The sequence below is a fragment of the Tupaia chinensis genome, unplaced genomic scaffold (genome assembly GCF_000334495.1).
Source record: "Tupaia chinensis unplaced genomic scaffold, TupChi_1.0 Scaffold000182_1, whole genome shotgun sequence".
Classification (NCBI taxonomy): domain Eukaryota; kingdom Metazoa; phylum Chordata; class Mammalia; order Scandentia; family Tupaiidae; genus Tupaia; species Tupaia belangeri.
The window spans coordinates 1,959,642-1,980,038 of NW_006159657.1; the positions used below are offsets into that span (position 1 = coordinate 1,959,642).

Below are 20,397 nucleotides of genomic sequence, written 5' to 3' on the forward strand. Positions count from 1 at the left end.
GTTAGGCCTACCCATTCACTTCTAAAGGACATTTAAGTTGTTTGAGGTTCTTGTGGTCATTTTTTATGGTCCATGAAATTTTTTAATTGCTTTTTGTTCATACATGTGATGTTCCAACTTCCATTAACAAAACTCAGTAACTCTAATTTTGTAATCATAAAATGTTGCTTCCTTGCTCTACACATTTTCATGTGTTCCGTTATTTTCATATGGGCAGGGTCTACAGCTACCCAAAACAACATAAAGGCTTAACTGACTCTATACACAGTTACATCACACAGGAGGAGGGAACTGAACAAGTCACATGAACTCAAAGATGGGGTTAGAGATAAGGACCGCGTCGTCACTGTTCATAAACATCGCAAGCCCTTCCTCCTAGAGAAAGGCTTTCTTAACCCTAGACACAAGCCACGAAACTTTCTATTAGCATCAGAACCATCCCACTTCATAACAGTAATTAAACAATTTGAAGAAACACTGGACACAAGCAGAATTGGGAATGGAATTCAAAGCCCCCCAACATCTTGCTATGCTCCATAGAGCTGCCACCATGGATGACAGACACAGAATACCGTCATTTTACCATCGTGGAACTGACACTAGTCAATAATGTAAAGACACTGTCATTCAGTGCACATAAAGAAGAGCAGCATTTTCTTTAAAATGATGAGTTTTTCATGAAGGACAAAATGGTAACGGACAACCTAGTTATGGTTCTGGAAAGAGTTACAGAGAGGCAATCACAAACAAGCACTATCTCAAACCGTGGAGACTGCACTAGCCCTGAGCTCACTTGGAAAAGATCTTAGAAGACCTAGATATGAACTCTGCATCTTCAGCATCTTGTATGGGTCTCTTCTTATAATGATTTCAGATCATAGTTTATGAATTTCTTTTTTAAATTTTTTTTAGGCTTTTGCCATAGGGTGAATGAGCTCACTGGAGAGACAGAGAGAGAGAGACAGTGAGAAGGAAAGTGAGAGATCACCTGCCAAGGGGATGGCCTCGCCACTATCCTTTCCCCTTCCTTTTTCACCTGGGACTTTGGCCATGCATGCACACATGCCCAACGTGATTTTCAAACTGTGGTCAACCATGTGGGAGTCCAGTGCCTTAACCACCATGCCATCTGCAGGCTATGGATTTACTGTTATGTGTAACACTACACAGATGGTCCCCAACATACGATGATTCAACTCACAATTTTTCAGCTTTCCATTGGTGTGAAAGTAACATACATTCGACAGAAACCATACTTCAAGGGCCCATATGACCACCATGTTTTTCACTTTCAGTATAGTATTCAGTAAAGTACACGAGCTAGTCAACACTTTACAAGGCTTGTGTTAGATGATTTTGCCCAACTGAGCACAGCAAAGGTAGACTAGGCTAAGTCATGATGTTTGGTAGGTTAGGAATATTCTAACATTTTCAACTTACGCCATTGAGTTCATTGGGGTGTGACCCCATAGTCCGTCAAGCAACATTTGTACCATTATGAAACAGAGAAAAAGTCTGAGATTCTATTAGACCTTTGAAACTTGCTCTCCAGTGGCCAGCAGGTGGCGTAGCAGTTAAAGTGCTGGACTCTCACAAGGCCGACTACAGTTCCTGGACCCAGTGACTTAAAACTCAAGCCAGGCACATGTGCGTGCATGCCCAGAATCCCAAAAAGAGAATCAAGGAGATGGGATTGTGGTATGGTCACGCCTCCGGGAGATGATTTCTCACTTTCTTTCTCTGTCTCTGGTGAGTGCAGGCACCTTATAACAAAAATCTCTCTCAAAACAACATCAACAACTTGCTCTCCATCCCAAAGAATAATTTATTTAAATAACTTTGCTTTAACAAACATCATGTTTCTTCACTTTGATTGAGTCCATTTAGTTTACTTTATTAAAGCCATACTCCAGAATGTTCAAGAAAACATTTATATTGGTTTCTGTTTATTCTTAATGGTAGAGAGCATGAGTGCACACACAAGAAAAAGCGAGAACACTCTCAGCAGGATCTCGTCATGCCCCACCCCCTTTTCCCGGCCCGCAACGTGTGTGCAGGTCAGCTGGGAATCCAGACGTGTGGCTGGCCATGTAGCTTCCAGCTCCGTGGTCCAGCATGCTGTGGACTGCACGACCTAGCCCGGCCCGTTCATATCTGTTCTTGTGTGGATTTTCATTTCCGATTGTTGCTATCGCAGGTAAAGCTGTGTCAGGTGTCCTAGTGCATATGTGTAAGAGGCTCCCTGGAGTATACGCTGAGATGTGGAAGTCCTGGGTACCATGTAACCAGGCAGTAGTCACTGCCGAATTGCTACCCTCAGTGATTGCGCCATTGCACAAGCTCTCCAGCAGAGGAGAGTTCCCATTCTTTTAATATCCTTACAATGTTTACGTAACTGCTGATGCAGGAGAGCTTCAGCTTGGTCTTTGGTACCTTCCCAGCACTTGCTAACTGCGCCTTGTCACCCAGAGAGCACACCTCAGAATCAGAAATGTGAACAAACGGAGATCTAAACTTTCGTATTATCATCTTGCATTCCACGTGCACGTTGGCTATGGTTACCTCCCATTCTGGTACAAGCGATATGGACTTTCCAACTGTGATAAAGATATGAAACTTCCTTTTGAAATGAATTAAATAAGGATCAGCAAGTGGCCTGATGGCTAAGGACCTGGATCCTGCTTGGCCAACTGCATAGTTCAAGTCCCAGACCCAGCAGCTTGAGAAACATGTCGAGCATGTGTGCATGTAGGCCCCAAATCCCGAAAGCAGGGAGAGATGGAAGAAAGGGCCTTGGGGCGTGATCATTCCTTATGGGAGGGCGCTTTCTCCCCTTCACCCTCTCTCTGGCAAGCACAGGTGCTCTCTAGCAAATTAAAAATTATAATCAATAAAATAAATAAGCCAGGCTAAAGCAAAATATTAGGTAAATAATAGTACAGATTGCAGGTGATTATGAAGGGGAAAACTCACATGGGGGACCCGAGTAGCCAAAGACATGCAGAACATCACCCTGGTCATTCACTGCAGGGGAATTTGTTGAACTCTATGACCAGTTTCTGCAGCTCCTGACAACTATGGCTCTTGAGAACTGAAAGACTTGTTGGGGATCATGAAATACATGTTTCACAGGTGACGAAATTGTGGTCCAAAGGTAGGAAGTGTCTTGCTGTGGGGGCACAGTGAGTCAGTGGCCAAGTGAGGTTGGCACTTAGGTTTTCCTGACTAAGCACATGACAGGCTGGTGGCTAGATTAATAGGAAAGAGGAAGGTAGCGTTACAAGTGATTAGGAGAACTGAGCCTTATTTCTGGTTCTGGGCAGCCAATGCTTGGCGTTTCATCATTAATCATGCCCACTTTGGGAAGCTCGGCGATGGATTTCCCTGACCTGGTCCACATGCCCATCCTGGGGTGCTTCTTGATAAAGTCCCCTGACCTGGTCCTGATTCCCAACCTGGGATGCGTGGTGACAGAGTTTCGTGGCCTGGTCCACAGACCCCCTTTGGATGCTTGGAGATGGATCCTCACGGCCTGATCCTCTCTCCCAAGTACTGAGGAGCGTAACTTCCTTCTCTCTGAGTGGCGCACGCCCTCTTCATGGCCTCGTCTGAAGATTATAATGCCACTTACTCCCGTACTTTAAATTCCCTTTTGGACCCTTCTTCCCTAACTTCTAAGTTTTAGGTACCTCGAGCCTTCTCTTTTCCTCTCAGGGTAACTGACGGCATTGCTAACCGATGGGGAAAGATAACCCAGGAGGAGAAAAAGGGGCAGGGTGAGAAAGTGCCTGCTCCAGATGCAGCAAAGCAGACACTGTTCTGCATTAGAACCCTACTGCTGGTGAGGTTCGGGACATTTGCATGAGCATCCACCTTAAGCTCCTGTCACAAGAAGAGACATACAACAATGTAAAGTCTCAATCTGTGATATGAAACTCTTCTCGATAGTGCCATTTGTACAAAGGAATCTTTTAAAATATCCTGTCTGCAAGAATGGGCTTCTCCTGTGAAGTAAGACCTTAAATGCCTGAGATCTGTGCAATTTTTATTGATTTTTCAAAATTTACCATTCGGGGGCCAGCAGGTGGCTGGTGGTGAAGGCACTGGACTCCCACGTGGCCGACTGTGGCCGACGGACTGTGGCCCAGACCTGAGAGTTTGAAAATCACACCAGGGTATGTGTGTGTGCATGCCTAAGATCCTGAGAGAAGAATAGAAGAGAAGAGATTGTGATCTCCCTTGGGGGGGAAGGGGTGATTTCTCTTTTTCCCTCTCTCTGTCTCTCTCCAGTGAGTACATGTGCCCTATGGCTAAGACCTAAACAAGGCAAACAAACAAACAAAAAAGATCATTTGTTGCTCCAGCAGTGATATTTACATTAACATCTCTGGCTGCGGAAAACCAGAAATACTTTACTGAGTGAGAGTTTATAGTGCCATGATCTTGCTGAGGTGCTTATTTAAACTGGAGTTGAGTCCATCTTGGGGCCAGCTGGTGGCATGGAGGTTAGGGCATGGACCCCACGTGGCCGACTGGGTACCAGGTGGCTTGAAAAACATGCCGGGAACATGTGTGTGTGCGCACACTCGCCCAAGGTCCCAGGGGAAGAGTGGAAGAGAAGGGATTGCAGTGTGGCCTTTCCCTGAGGGGGCGCTTCCTTGCTTTCCGTCCCTCTCTCTCTGTCTCTCTCTGGGGAGTGCATGTGCCCTATAGAAAAAAAAGAAACCTTAAAAAAAGAGTCCATCTCATTTAAAATTCTGCATTAATTTCTAATTGCTTTTAAGCTCTACCTTTTTGTATTACATTGTAGTGGTTGTTCCAGGGGTTGTAATATACATTCTTCTCTTCTCCCAATCTACATAGAAGTTATATCGTGCCACTTGACATAAAGTATAGAAGTTGTACAACTGTATAGGTCCAATGACCATGCCACCATTTTTTTTTTTTTTTTTTTTTTTTTTGGGAGGTTTTTCTTATAGGGGCCATTGGCTCGCCCAAAAAAAAAGAGACAGAGAGACAGAAAGCGAGAAATCACCCCCCAGGGGGGATGGTCACGCCGCAATCCCTTCTCCTCCATTCTCCTCTCGGGATCTTGGGCACGCATGCACACACGCCCGGCGTGAGTTTTAAGCCACCAGGCCCAGGACGTGAACCGCGGGTGACTACGTGAGAGTCCAGCGACATAGCCATTACGCTAACTGCTGGTTCCCATGCCACCAAATTTTTAAAAAACATTTATTTATTCGTTATGATTTATCTAGCTACCAGTCTGGGACGCGAACTGTGGTCAGCCATGTGGGAATCCAGTGCCTTAACTACCACACTACCTGCTGGTCCTGCCCCACCATTTTTATGCTATAGTCATTATACGTATTTTATCTATATGTATCTCCAAGTCATAAGAAATACTCTAATTTTTTTAGTCTTATGTGTTCTAAATAAAGAAAAAATAAGTCTTTTATATTTACCCAGGTATTTACCGTTTCTGATACTCTTCAGTCTTCACTGTAGATCTGAGTTTTTATCATTTTCCTTCTACCTAAAGAGCTTACCTTAGCATTTCATTTAGTGCACACCTGTTGCAGCAGATTCTTTGAGTTTTCTTTTATCTGAAAATATGTATTTTTTTCTGCCTTCTTGAAGGATATTTTCTTTGGATATAGAACTCCGCTTCAAGTTCTTTTCTTTCATCTCACCTCTTTCAAGATACCACTCCACTGTCTTCTGGTCTGTGGTTTCTTTTTTTTTTGAGAGGTTTTTGTTATAGGGCGCATGCGCTCGCCAGAAAGACAGAGAGACAGACAGAAAGTGGGAAATCCCCCCCCCCCCCGGGGGGATGACCACTCCGCAATCCCTTCTCCTCCTTTCTCCTCTTGGGATCTTGGACACGCACGCACACATACCCAGCGTGAGTTTAAGCCAGTGGGTCTGGGACTCGAACTGTGGTCGACTACAAGGGAGTCCAGCGACGTGGCCATTATGCTAACTGCTGGTCCCATGGTCCGTGGTTTCTAATGAAAAGTCAGTGGTCATTTAAATGTTCTCTCATGTGTAATGTGTTGCGTATCTGGCTGCTTTCATGGCTTTCTTCTTATTTTTGGTTTTTAATGGTTCGGCTATTCTGCACCTGTGAAGGGTTTTCTTGTGTTAATTCTGCTTAGATTTGCTGAGCTTCTCAAATCTGTACTCTTCCCTACAAATCTGGAAAGACTTTGGCTATTATTCCTTCAAATATTTTTTCTTCTCCGTCCTCTCTCTCTTCCTTCTGTGACTACATATATGTATAAAGGGAACCTTTGGATATTGTCCCATAGATATTTGAAGGTCTTTTCTAAAATCTTTTTCTCTCTTTTTCAAGTTTAATCATTTCTATTGTTTCATCTTAAAATCATATCATTTCTATTCTGCTGTTAACTTCATTCAATGATTTTTTTTTTTAACCGCCAACATTTATTGCCTGACTAATCGTTGAAATCCTTAAGATGAACTGGATGCCGAAACAGTTGCTCTCTTGGGTTTGGGTGTTGTTCCTTCACGGAAACCATGCCTGAATCTGCGATATACAATTTTTAGGTGCCTCATTCGACCAGTCCCAGTGTATTGCGTCTCTTAGCCCTGGCACTCCAGTTAGACTTTCTCTTGCGCTTAGCAGGGTAGCCACATTTGCCACAGGCCGACTTCTGAAGGTGACAGGCCTTAGAACCACAGCGGCGGCACAACGTGTGCGTCTTATTGCGACGCTTCCCAAACGATGACGTTCCCTTCGTCATCTCGCTTCTGTGGCTGAGACCAAAGAGCGACATTTTAAAATTTATGTATTGTCATCTTTACTTTGATCATTTTCATTTGATTATTTTATAATAGTTTCTATTTTTTGCTGAAATTTTCTCTCTTTTCATTTTTGTGGGTATATTTTCCTTTACATCTTCTTACGTCATCTTCATTATAATAATTGTCTTAAAAATCATTGTCTGATCATTTCAAAATCTAGATCATCTTGGGGCCAATTCTTTCTCTCTTGAGAATGGGTCACCTTTTCTGTTCTGCATCCACTAGGTAAGTTTGGATTGCATACTAGACTTTATGAGTATGTTATAAGCACTCTGGATCCCATTGTAACCTGAACAGTATTCCTATTTCTGGTTTTGTTGGTATAACAGGAACATGACTTGGCAGGAATCAAATGCAAAGTCTCCTACTCCACTCCTAGACTAGGTTTTTGTTCAAATGTCAATTCATCGTAAACTTCATAAGTAAAGGAGGAGGAGGAGGAGGAGCAGGAGGCAGCGCAGGCTGAAGGGCATGGAATACGCCCCATGAGTGCTATGTGCTTCACAATCAGCAGATATGTGGCCGTTTGTACTCAGAATCTGTCTCTCTCCTCTCTCGGATTTCTACCCTCACTTTCTTTCTTTCTTTTTTTTTTTGAGAGTTTTTTTTTTTTGGGGGGGGTGGTATAGGGCACATGCTCTTGCCAGACAAACAGAGGGAGACAGAGAGACAGAAAGCGAGAAATCACCCACCGAGGGGATGGCCAAGCCGCAATCCTTTCTCCTCCATTCTCCTCTCAGGATCTTGGGCACGACACACATGCGCCTGGTGTGAGTTTAAACCCCCGAGTCTGAAACTCGAACCGTGGTTGACTACATGGGAGTCCAGTGACATAGCCATTAAGCTAACTGCTGGTCCCTACCCCCACTTTCCAGCAGCTAATTTTGCCCCAATTTCTGTTCTTTGGTTATTCAGAGCAGTAAAACTTGCTTTTTGTTTGTTTATTTAATCGATTTTAGGCTAAACTCACGCACCGAGAAAACCAGCAGTGGTATTTTCATTTTCCACAGATCAACTCTCTTCCAGTACCTGCCTGCTCTGTCACTCTCTGCTGCCTTCGGGTGGTTGTTCTTCATCTTCCTAGAGCTTAGAGTTGTAATCTGTGGTAGAGTTAGTCATGTAGAAGCTACTCAGCAGTGTGAGAAATGGAAATCATGGCTCATTTCAAAAAATAATGCAAATAGCCCCAATTGAGAGATGGTAAAGTTGAGGCTGAGAGAGGAAAGGACACAGCATGTTCCGGAATGGGCAGAGAGAGCAATCGGCTATGAGTTGTTTTTTGTTTGTTTGTTTGTTTGTTTTATTTTGTTTTGGGGTTGGGTATTTTTAGAATCCTAAAACACATTGACTCCAGCACGAATCCTCTGTTTGCTGCATTTGTAAATTGGGAACAATATTAGTAAATAGCCAATATTCATCAAGTGCTTACCAGGCCTGAAATGCATTGTCTCTCTGAATCCTTAGGACGGCTCGATGATACTGGATTTCTTTGATTGAGAGATTTTGCAGAGGAATAGACTGAGGTTTATTGATGGTAAGCTCACGATGATGGAATTGTTTGCTGATTAATCAATAAAAATACAATCAGTGGTTCATATTTACTGAAGCATTATCATATTTTAATAGATGCTCAATATATCTCATTCTCATTTACCTCTGATGAGGTCATCACTACCTTTTCAGATGGAGAAGTGGAGACTGAAAACGGTAAGAAAATCGCCCAAATTTACGTAAGTGGCAAAAACTCAGGTTGGTTTCAGACCCACCTGCTTCACCTCTCCTCCACAATGCCTCCTCATTAGGAGAAGGCAGCTGAAAGGATCTATTCCTTTGCAGGTCCTCTACAGAGCACCTCCCCTTCCTCGCAGTAAACACCGGCCTGAATCACACGGAACAGCACGGGGCATCCCTGGCACTCTTACACGGATGGTACCGGTGCTCATTGGGGGTTCTGAATCAGCCTGAGCCCGCTTCCGCCAGTTCACCAGCCACCCAGTCTACGTCGCAAATGAGGAAATCTTCCTAAGTAGGAATAACTGCAGAGGTTCTCTCGTCCTGGTTTTCACTTCATGTTTTGGATGCTGCAGGCTTGGTGAGCAAGATCCCAGGCTCTGGCCTGGGTGGTGACCTGCCACCAAGGCTGCCATGAACCACTTCCAGACCATCCTGACCCAGGTCCGGGTATTACTCTCCAGCCATCAGCCAAGCCAGGTGCAGGCCCTCCTGGACAACCTGCTAGAGGAGGAGCTGCTGTCCAGGGAGTACCACTGTGCCCTGCTCCAGGAACCTGATGGCGAGGCTCTGGCCAGGAAGATCTCCTTGACCCTGCTGGAGAAAGGAAACCTGGACTTGGACCTCTTGGGGTGGGCCTGGGATGAGCTGCAGTCCCCAGCGGCTGAGAGGAGCCCAGGCCAATGGGATCTTGGTGGTAAGTTGGCATGTCTCTTACTCAAGAATCTATGGTGTAAGGCAGCTCAAGGCTTTTGCCTCCTTTCTGAAAGGGAAATACAGAGGAAGGCAAACCAGAATCGGGGCATCGGGTGAGCTGGCAGGAGCAGTGAGGACTTGGAAACTCTGTCTCTGGTGCTGGGGATGCTGGAGACATACAATGTGACTCACACGTTGCTTAAAAGAAAGCCCTCCTGGGGGCATGCAGCCAAGTGCCTGCCTGGTTCACTCCCTGAACCCTGTCCACTTGCTGCACTGGGTGCCTGGACAGAGAGACCAGCCCCTGCCTTCAAGCGGGAGAAGACAGATGCAGGCACAATCAGTGTGAGTCAGAAATAAAGAAATGGGGTGCTGTAGAAGAGAGGGGCCAGACGTAGAGCTAGCAAGCGGAAGACACTGTGTGCATGTACATGTGCATTGTGCACAATATGTGTGCATGTGTGCACTTGTGTGCACATAACTATGAGTGCACGTGCATGTCCCAGTCTGTGTGTGTGCACTGGTATGTGCCTGTGTGATACAGAGAGAAACTGAGAGACAGAGAGAGAAACGGATAGAGACCTATAGAAGGAGGGTGGGAGAAAGGACAGGACAGTGGAAAGAGGGTGAGAAAGAAGAAAAGGATGGGAAAAGAAAACATGACAGAGACTAGAACCAGCTCACCGGGAGAGGGAGAATGAGTGTCTTCTTTGAGATTTCGGATGACACTTAGACATCTTAGGTCAGAAAATGAGCCTGCACCTCACTCCGTATCCACCTGCATCTTTGGCTTCTCCCACCTTCGAGATCGTCCTTCCCAGTTACAAATAGGTCCTCCCTCTGCGGCAATTTGCTTTTAAAGGCACGTGGTTGTTCTGGCTCCTCAATGCGAATCAGAGCCTGTCTGGGTTTCTGCCTTGGAAAGAACTCTAGCCCCTGGTCCTGTTAGGGTTCTGCAGCCACTCGGACACTTAACACCATAACACGACTAACCTTTCTCGAGGAGTTACAGTGTGACAGGTGCAGCCCGGGCACAGGCCTGCACCCTCTTAATCAGTTCTCCCTTCGAGCCTGAACCCTCTGATGTTGCCCATTTTTTTTTTTTTGAGAGTTTTTTACTATAGGGCGCTTGTGCTCGCCAGCAAGACAGAAAGCAAGAAATCACCCCCCAGGGGGGATGGCCATGCCGCAATCCCTTCTCCTCCATTCTCCTCTCGGGATCTTGGGCACATGTGCCGGGCATGGGTTCTAAGCCACCAGGTCCAGGACTCGATCCACGGTCAACTACATGGGAGTCCAGCGACATAGCCATTACACCAACTGCTGGCCCCTCTCCATTCTTTTTCAGCACACAAAGAAGAAAACCAGAACTAGGCACAGTGATGTGTACCTGTAATCCTAGCTACTTGGGAAGTTGAGGCAGCAGGATCTGGGGTTCAAGGCCAGCCTGGGCAACTCAATGAGACTCAGACTCTAAAAAAAGAAAAGAAAGAAAAGAAAAATAGTAAGGAGAAAACAGAGTGCCCAGAGGTGACCCCGCCGGTCTAGGTCCGTCACGTGGAAAATGGTGAGGGATGGATGTGTAGACGGCCCTGAGGGGGAATAGCACCTCGAGCTGGCTTTGCCTTGGGTGCCAGGCAGTGTTGCCATTCTCCGAGCCCTCTGCCAAGACACAGTCTATAGGGGTAGGCGCCTCTCGTGGTTCAACTCTTGCCCAGGTGGTTGTCATCCGTCTCTCCAGCACGCGTCTCATTCTCTCCCTCCTAATGGTAAATACTCAGGGTAGTGGTATCTTTACCACCTGAATCGTCTTCCTCGGCTTCTCGAAGGGAGTGAAAGTAGTCAGGGCAGTTGTAACGAGAGTGCTGGTGCCAACCTGGGGGAGAAGGCAGGGTCTCCCTCTCACCCCGACAGCCCCCACTTCACACGGCTGCTGCCCAACACCTCAGCCACAGCTCCCCTCTTTCTGAGAGTGCTGGTTCCTGTTATTTAACTCTGTTTCCTCCCTGGGGGTGTAATATTTTTATTTCTGATCCCATGTGACTTCAAAAAGTGGAACTGGGCTCAGAGCAGTGTGGTCTTCAGGGCTCTAGGACACAGAGTAGGCAGACGGCCTCCTTGGCCAGCTCCGCCTTCCTGCCCCTGGGTCAGCCCGCTCCAGGGCTGTGAGGCTGGACCCAGGACGGTGCTGCTGCCGTGCAAGGGGCCAGAGCGGCCCCTAGAAGGAGAACTAGGAAAGAGAATTGTGTGGTTTGTCAACAAAGGACACTGACTAGTTTCAGTGGGGGTTCAGAAGAGGAAATCCTCTGTGTGGGGCTGGGTTTCTGTAGCCTTCTCTGTCCACCTCCCTGCATTGATCTTGGCCCTCTGCTTGGCCCTTTGTCACTCAGAGGAAAAGCCAAACCCAAGTCTGGCCCTTCACAATGGGCCCTTAGCAGTTACTGCTCTCATCGGCTGTGTCTCGGCCTTGGTCATCTCCAGCCACACTGACACCCTCGCTGTTCCCTGGACTTGCCTGGCATGCTCTCTGCCTCAGGACCTTTGCACGTGCTGTTCCCACCATCTGGAACACCCTTCTTTGGGGAGCCTCCTGGCCGACCTCCTAATATCCTTCGACTCTGCTCCATGGCACCTATCGACAGCCTACCCTGCCCATTCCATTTAGAATTGCGACTCCCCCTCCCCCCTCTGAGCCCCCCGGACTGATTTTTTTTTTTCACATTCTATTTATTTTATTTCTGTATGATATGTACTGTGTTGACAGACTCTCCCGCTGGATATGGTCGATGGTCTAGTCATGACGATCTCAAATGCCCGGCACAGAGCCTGAGCACAGGGCCGGCGTGCAATATGCGTTTGCTGGATGTTGACCAAGTGGATGGGTGTCTGGCGAGAGGGTGTCTGGAGGGCAGGCGGATGAGTGGATGAAGGGATGGTTCATGTGCTGCCATTATTTCCACTTTACAATGAGTAAACTGAGGCACAGAGAAGTTTGGTGATTTGCCTCAGTCACGGTCTAGGGAGAGGGCCTAGGAGGTCTCCAGAGTTCGGGCCAATTGCAGTGCTTTCTGCTTGGCTTCCTCTCCAAGCAGCTCGAGGGGATACCGTAAATCTACCAAAAGCAGGTTGCAGTCCTCAAACTGAAACCAGCCCGATGACTCAGAAGGCACTTCAGGTGCAGCGAGGCCTTCGCGGCAGGTCTGCAGGCACCTGCTCCAGGCTGTGCTTCAGGGCCGGCTCCACCCCCAGTGGGAGCGGCCATGCATCCAGCCCAGGGAAGCCTGGGTGAGGCCTGAGACAAGGCCTAGCATCCTTGTCCTGAGGAACTTGGTAGCCCCAAAGGGGATCAAAGTGAAGTTCAGGCTGGCATCTTTCAGGATGGGGACAACACCGGAAAGGCGATCAGAAACCGGAGAAGGGAGAGCTGGAGTGGTGGTGATGGAGAAAGGACCAGGCTGGACGCTGGACCGCTTCACTACGTACAAACTATGTGACTTTGAACACATGACGGCCGCTCTGAGCCTCTGTTTCTCCAACTTGAAGCCGGGAGGGATAATACACATGTACCTCTCGGGGCTACAGTGAGCACGGGGTGAGATGGGAGCTGGGAAGCCGTCTAAGGCGGTGCCTGGCATTAGGTGGCACTGGTACACACCGGACAGCTCTCCGGAGGACAGCAGAATCGGACAGGGGGAGAGAAACCAGGGCTCCAAATGCCGAGAAAACAATCATTTCTGTAATGCCGCTGAGGGCCTCACATACTTTGTGGACATCCACGTCACGTGAGACGCAGTGCTGGGTGTGGGCACTGCGCATGTCTGAGCAGAGAGGCAGCGTGGCCTGCCCTCAGGCTGGCACATTGAATCAACACCTCGGCTGGGTCCTCGGACGGCCTGAGTGCCAGTCCTGGCACCTCGATTCCAAGGCATTTGATTTGGAGCACTTCCGGGATCCCCGTGGGCCTTAGTTTTCAGTTCTGTAAAATGAGATGATCTTCATACTCAGCACCGCTGTTCCCAGAGCTGGGGGCACCGTCTAACATAAGGCACAGACATTCCTGGCAAGAGGAAGCTCGCTGTGACTCAGCAGCCCCGAGGCTGGAGTTCAGGGCAGTCGCAAGCCTGGCGTGGGCAGGGCTGACCGCAAGGGAGCAAGCCCCAGCTGGCTCAGGTCTGCCGGTGGCACCCTCCCTGCCTTCTCAAAGGCCAAGGACACGCTACCAGGGTTTTATATTTTCTTGTCTTCTGTAGCTCTATCTCACTTGTTGTGTCTGTTCTAAGTATTTTTTTAAGTTTATTCATTTACTTCTTCTGAGAGAGAGAGAATGCAAACCTCCCCCAAAGGGTCTTCACGCCGTGATCCTCCCTCAGTCTCAGCCAGCTCCAGTCATGGGCGCCCACACAGGCACTCATTGTGCTCAAGGAGGTCCCAGGGCGTGAACCCAGGACCTTTCCCATGTGGGCCTAGTTGTGTTACTGCTGCCCCACTGCCTGGTCCTCTAAGTTTTCAGCACGTGGGTGTTTTGGTCCAGGAGGACTCTGCTCTAGGAACTGTCGCACAAGGCTCATTCTAGGATGTTGCCTGACTGATTAGAAAGGAGGGGACTCATCTCCTTCCTCATTTGGTCCTTAGGATGGAGGCCAGAGCGGCACCCTCCACCCACTCCTTCCAGGATTCTACTCCCAAGAACCAGCCCCTGCCCTGACTCTGGGAGGCGATGGGCTGGCGGGGAAGGTTCTCATCCTCTCACCTGGGACTGCTTCCCAGCCAGGCAGACCCCGGCACCCGCATCCCCAGGAGCCGCAGGAGGGCCAGCACCTGCGCCTGGAAGCTGGCACTTTCCTGTGGGCTTCCCCAGGGCCAGCCTGGCCCATACTCCACCTGCCTCCAAGTCTGATGCCCGGCCAGCTGAGGGCAGTTCCTGTTCTCTGTTGCAGTTACCTTGAGCAGCTCACCTGTGTCCTTACACACTGCCTGTTCTCTCTCTGCCCGTCCACCTGCCTGCCTGCCTCCAGCTAACCTGCTCCTCTACCCTCCCACTCAAGTGGGATCAAAGGATCCCTACCATCTAGCCACACCTACTTAGCTAGCCACTTCTGTGTTCATGCATCAACTTACCTACCACTTCCTTACCAATAGGCCCACTTGTATCCGCCCACCAGGCCTGCCTTTCCTTACGCCTCCCCCCTATCTCCCCAACTTGGATATGTGTCAGCTTCATCCTATCTACTCTCCCGCCCCTCTTTCTTTCTTGCCTCTTTCCTTCCCACCTCCTTAGACACCTTATTTAGCACCCACTGGGATGACGGCAGAGCAGCAGAGTGCAGAGCAAGACAAGGCTCTTGCAACCGGGAGGCAGGAGTCTTCATGCCTTTGGAACTTGAGGCTGCCTTTGTCGCTCAGCCCACAGCCCCCCACCCCTGACTGCACCGGCCTTGCAGGACCGTGTCTCTACTCAGTTCCGTGCGGCTCTGCCTGAGTGGGAGAACGTAACAGGGGCCAGTCCTGTGGCCTGGTGGGTAAGGGAGTTGGATCCCACATGGTTAACCATGCTGTTTGAATCCTGGCCCCCGCAGCTTCAAAAACATGCCAGGCACTTGTGTGTGCGTGCTCCCCAGTCCTGACAGGATGAAGAAATGGAGAAGAGGTTGTGGCATGCCCATACCCCATGGGGGCCATTTTCTCCCTCTTCCTCACCCTCTGTCTCTCTCTGGTGAGCGTGTGCATCCGGCAAAATGGAAAAAAAAAATTTTTTTTTTTTAAAAGAACCTAACAGACCTGGTCCCTGACATGAACAGCTCCAAGGTCTGGTCCAAGCCAGCAGGAGCTATATTTATAAAACAGGAAGTTGATGATTTATTTGCCAAATAATGTGACAAGTTTAAAAGTGAATGAGGTAGAAGATTATTGTTAACTGGAAGGGTAGGGAGGGTGGGAACTCGTTCTCTAAGGATGGCCAAGATATGGACCCACAGGGAGAAGGCAGGGGGACAGTCCCTCCACGTGGGCAAAGGTGCCACAGTCAGACCTTGCAGGGTGTTTTGGAGACTGGGGAAAGGACTGGCAAGATTTCTGGGATGTGATTCTTTTCCTGAAAGATCCATTCCCTCCTCATTTCTCCCTGGGTCTGGGTAGGGGACTCCTGAAGGGCAAGTTTTTGTTTTTGTTTTTGAGAGGATTTTGCTATAGGGCGTGTGCACCCACCAGAAAGATAGGGAGAGTCAGAGAGATAGAAAGCGAGAAATCACCCCCTGGTGGGGATGGCCACACCGCAATCCCTTCTCCTCCATTCTCCTCTCAGGATCTTGGGCACACACGCACACGCGCCCGGCATGAATTTAAGCCACCGAGTCCAGGACCCGAACTGTGGTTGACTACGTGGGACACTAATCCAGCGACATTAATCCATCTGCTGGTCGCCCAAAGGGCAAGTTTAACATGTTTCTACTGGTTGCTGGTAGTCACTGTCATCCCAGATCCTGACTTCAGACAAAAAATTCAGATCCTTCAACAGCACTGAAAGAGACCCTTGGTCAGGAAAGAACTGACTTTATCCCAGGCAGGCCTGGGCTCAGAATGGTCATCCCATTTTGTTGTTGCTGCTGTTTTAAATATTTTATTTAATTTTTAATTTATTCATTCATTTATTTTAATTTGACCAGAGAGAGACACACAGAAAAATAGGGAAAGTGAGAAACCAAACCACTAGGTCCAGGACTTGAACCATGGCCAGCCATGTGGGAGTGTCTAGCACCTTAACCACCACGCCACCTGCTGGTCCATTCTGGAGTTTTTAAGAGGAGCATCAACAATTGGAGCCAGCAGGTGGCATGGTGGTAAAAGTGCTAGATCCCACATGACCAACTGCGCGGTTTGAGTCCTGGGCCTAGAGGCCTGAAAACACGCTGGGTACCTGTATCCCCAAAATGCCCAGAGGAGAATGGAGATGGGATTGAGGCCTGGCTATCCCCCCTGGGGGGGTGGTTTCTTATCGCCCCCACACACACTTTTTCTATCTCTCTCTGACAAGCACATGTACCCTATGGCAAAAATGAAAAACAAACAAACAAACAAAAAACTTAACTAAAAAGAGGAACATCAGGGACCAGCAGTTAGCGTAAAGACTATGTCGCTGTACTCCCATGTAGTCGACCACGGTTCACGTCCCGGACCCGGTGGCTTCAAACTCACCCTGGGCGCATGTGCGTGCGTGCCCAAGATCCCGAGAGGAGAATGAAGGAGAAGGGATTGCGGCGTGACCATCCCCCCTGGGGGGTGATTTCTCTTTCTCTGTCTCTCTCTGTCTGGCGAGGGCACGTGCCCTATAGCAAAAACCTCTCCAAAAAAGAGGAACGTCAACAGGTATACAGACGGTGTCCTTAACCCTTCCTTCCCTCTCTGCCCCCACTCACTCAGCCTGCAGGTTGCCCTGTGACTTAGCCCTCCACCCCACTTGCCTCTGCAGAAATCCCAGCCCCCATCTGCTCCTGGCTGGTACCATGGCTGCCCACCTCCGGCCTTTCTGCCCTGTCCCTCCCTGTATTCTGTCCATGTGCTCCTGCTGAGCCGCACACATGGCCACCCTGGCCTTCTGTGTGGACACAGCACAGTCAGACCTGGACCCACAGAGAGGAGTGTGGGTGTGGAGGGGGCCAGGGAGAACACAGAGACCAGAAGCAGAAAGCTGCTGTCGTCCAGATGAGAGATGCTAACAGTGTCCAGGCAGGTGCACCCCAGGCCTGGCTGGTTCTCATTCCCAGCTCTGCCCGGGGATGCAGCTGCCTTGGCCATGGGGCTGGGAGTGGGGTGGGGACAGAGCCAGCTGCCCCTGAGAGCAGGAAGGGACCCCCATGGGACAGCTGAGCAGCCAGGCGTGCCTCCCCTACCAGGTCACAGGAGAATAGCACTTGGAATTTGTAAAATTCATCTTTCCTTAGCCTAACAAAGCAAGCTCTGTTTTGCATGGACTCTTAGCACTTCTATGTCGTTCATTCACTGACGTTCCCCTGGGACTTCTAAAATAATAACTGCCTCAGATAATCACCATACCAAGACGGGCAGTATCCTCATTTCACACCTGGAGAAACTGAGGCCTACAGAGGAGAAGCAAGGCTCTAAGGTCACACCTCTGCTCACAACCACCAGCTCTCCAGGCTCCCAGTCCAGGGTTGGTTCAGCAAAAACACACACAGCTCATGGGCGTTGTTTCTCGCCTTCATTCATTTCAGTACCCCCTCCACCAGTCTGCCTTTTCTCAATCCACTCATGCTATTATTATTATTATTATTATTATTTTTAACCACTCACCTTTTTCATTCGACTTTCTTTTTCAAAAGAAAGTTGCACCACAAATGAACAAGAATGCCCGAAGCATTCCAGAGGGGAACTGGTAGGGGAAGGCAGAGCAGCGGGACCCCTGTGGATCCAGCCAGACACTGTGGACCACAGAGGGCGCTGAGGCTAAGGAGTGCAGAGACCCTGCGTGAGAAGAGATGCTAGTAGCACCAAACCGAGGCTTCCTCTGGATGCCATCAGGAGGACGGGCAGAGGCTGGCAACGACACTGCCACCTCGCTATGCATCAGTGATCACACCCCAAACCATCCTGTAAGTGTGCCAAGTTTGGGGTAACACTCTTCTGTGTATCATTTATGTCTCAGTCTAATGTCTTGGAATAAAAGTGAGGGTGGGGCAGGGCCAGCAGGTGGTGTGGAGGTTAAGGTGCTGGACTCCTGTGTTGCCAACTACGGTTCGAGTCCCAGATCTGGCAGCTTGAAAATCATGCCAAGTTCATGTGCATGAGTGCCCAAGATCCTGAGAAGAGAGTGGAGAAGAGATTTCTCACTTTCCCTCTGTCTCTCTAGTGAGCACATGTGCCTTGTAGCAAAAACTACTAAAAAATTTTAAAAAAGAAAGTGGGGCACTCATGATCTCTGGGGAAGTTCAGGGCAATGGGGCGAAGGGAAGTGGAGTCGGGGGGTCTGCCCATCTCCAGCAGAAGCTCTAGGCATTTGGGGTCTGTGATACGGCCCCACTCCGCAGAGGATGGCAGATATTGGCGGCTGGCACCAAAGCAGCTTCACCGTGGTCGTCTTCAGAATGAGAGTGTTGAAGGTCCCTCCAACAGACAGCTGGCAACCTTCTGTGGTCACCAATTTGGCTCATAGTAAGGAACTGAGAGACATCAGAGGCAGGTGTAAGGGAGTGTGAGCAAATTCGAGGGTGACCAGAAACAGTACATCTGACAGCTCTGGGCCACCGTGTCAGGGGAGTTTTCCGTCGGTCCCTTACTTGCTTCCTTTGCATGCTGGCTTAGTTTGGCGGGCTGGGGCCCGGGATCAGTGAACGGCAACCCGCTAGCAATGAGCTGCCCGTTTCTGAGCTGGACACCCAAAGGCATCCTTGGCGAGGCTGAGGGCACCAGGAGAAGCTGCCAGAACCTGGGAGCTGCTGCCCCGCTGAACTGCCCACACCATGCGTTGCCTGGCGTCACGTGCTGCAGGGTCACACCTGTCAGAGCCCCCAGGTAAGAAGGAGTGGAGGAAGTTGAGGCTGAAAATGCATCTTGACTTAGAGTGAAGTCTCAGCTGGTCCTCATATCACAGACAATGAGAGACACCGAGTTGGGGACGGGGCTGGGCAGAGGGGTTTGTGTCTTGCTGGGGTAAGCTATGGGGAGAGTGTCTAGTTTCTTCCACTTCAGGGACATTCGCTCAGCCAGGAGCGAATGTGAGCGCTCCATTGAACTGAAGGCTTCTAGAAGCCAGGTTTCCAGGGGGTATGTCTTTAGAACTCAGCACTGCTGGCCTGGCTTGGCCAACCACGAGTTTCTCTCCCTGCCACCTCCGTATCTGGGTACATGCTGGAGGGCGTCTCCCGTCGTATGGGACCTCTGTCACATGCCACTACATTCCCCAGAGAGCAGGACACCAGGACTGGAGTCGGCCTGGTGGTGCAGCTGTTGGTGGGGTACCAGGGCACTGGGTGTTTGAATGGTGTTTGAGAGAAGTCGGGGACGGGGACAGATGGTAAGAGAACACAAGGACATCCAGCGGCAGCTCTGAAGGCAGCCTGCAGGTCGGCTCCCAGCACACTGCCGGCCGGGTGTGGTGTGCACCTGTGTGTGCTGCTAACCCCTCCGAGCCTCGGTTTTCCCCAACTGTAAAATGGGTGAAAAGGAAAAGCCTAGTTGGTAGTGTAGACGGTGAGGGATCAGCATGCCTGGTGAGTGCAGTGCCGTCACACAAGGACGGAAACCGGACGGTGTTGGTGTTCTGTGATTCAAAGGGGTGTCCTCGTTCTTCCCAGAGGAACCCCAGAATGCTTGGCTTGCTCTTAACCCAGAGACGGACGACACACTCACCAGCTCTGTTAGATGCAGCAGTAGGTTTGGGGAGGAGTGTTTGAGGGGGACGTAGAGGTCAGAGTTCACAGTGGCCCATTCCCTCAGTTCTAGATGAATTCCAGGCTAGAGAGGCAGAAGTGACCTTCTCAAGGACACAGCCATGGGACAGCAGGGGTCTGAATCTCTGTGAGGGAGGGTGGAGTAAGGGTAGGACCGCAGCCATCAGGGGGCATGGTGACAGAGACTCAAGGGGTCTAGACCTCTGTCTGAGGACAGGCAGGACCACAGCCACCGGGGCCGTGGTGACAGAGACTCAAGGTTGTAGAAACTGGTTTTTCATACAGTGAAGGTCCTGAGGGATTTTCTCTTCCTCCCAAGGGGGTACCCCAGGGGTAAGTGGCTCAGCCAGTGGTTCTCCGGGTGCATGTGCCCTCCGGAGGTGGTTTGCCACTTTTAGGGTTGGCTGAGCTGGAGAGAAACAAAGTGGCCCAGGAATAGGGCAAGCTCCCTGCAAGCTGAGACTTACAGATCACCTGCCGAGGCCAAGGGCGAGAGCCTGCTGGCTTCTCTCCCCTGACAGCAGAGCTGGCCTTTGCAAGCTGCTGGCTGGACTTGCAGGTGCGCCCTAACGCGCTGAGGTACGACATGGACACTTCCAAGAAAGCACGTGGTGGCGCAGCACGGATAGGCGTGGTGCCTACTTACTGCCCAGTTTAGCCCCAAGCCCCGTGGTGCAGAGAGAAAGTGAAAGGAAAAAGGAGTGGCCGCAGGGGCGGGTGGGTGGGGAGGTTGGTA

The 20,397-nt window shown here is 49.7% G+C and overlaps 1 protein-coding gene and 1 pseudogene across 1 annotated transcript in view; one reads left to right on the forward strand and one right to left on the reverse strand.

Moving 5' to 3' along the window:
• Positions 1–6,453: 6,453 nt before the first annotated feature.
• LOC106734680 (60S ribosomal protein L37 pseudogene) lies at positions 6,454–6,792 on the reverse strand (annotated as a pseudogene).
• Positions 6,793–8,928: 2,136 nt separating this feature from the next.
• CIITA (class II major histocompatibility complex transactivator) overlaps positions 8,929–20,397 on the forward strand; it is a 60,644-nt gene continuing 49,175 nt past the window's right edge. Inside the window, exon 1 of the mRNA XM_027771061.1 lies at positions 8,929–9,259. Within this exon, the coding sequence (XP_027626862.1) occupies positions 8,977–9,259 (283 nt within the window). The 5' untranslated portion in view covers positions 8,929–8,976. The remainder of the gene's footprint in view (positions 9,260–20,397) is intronic.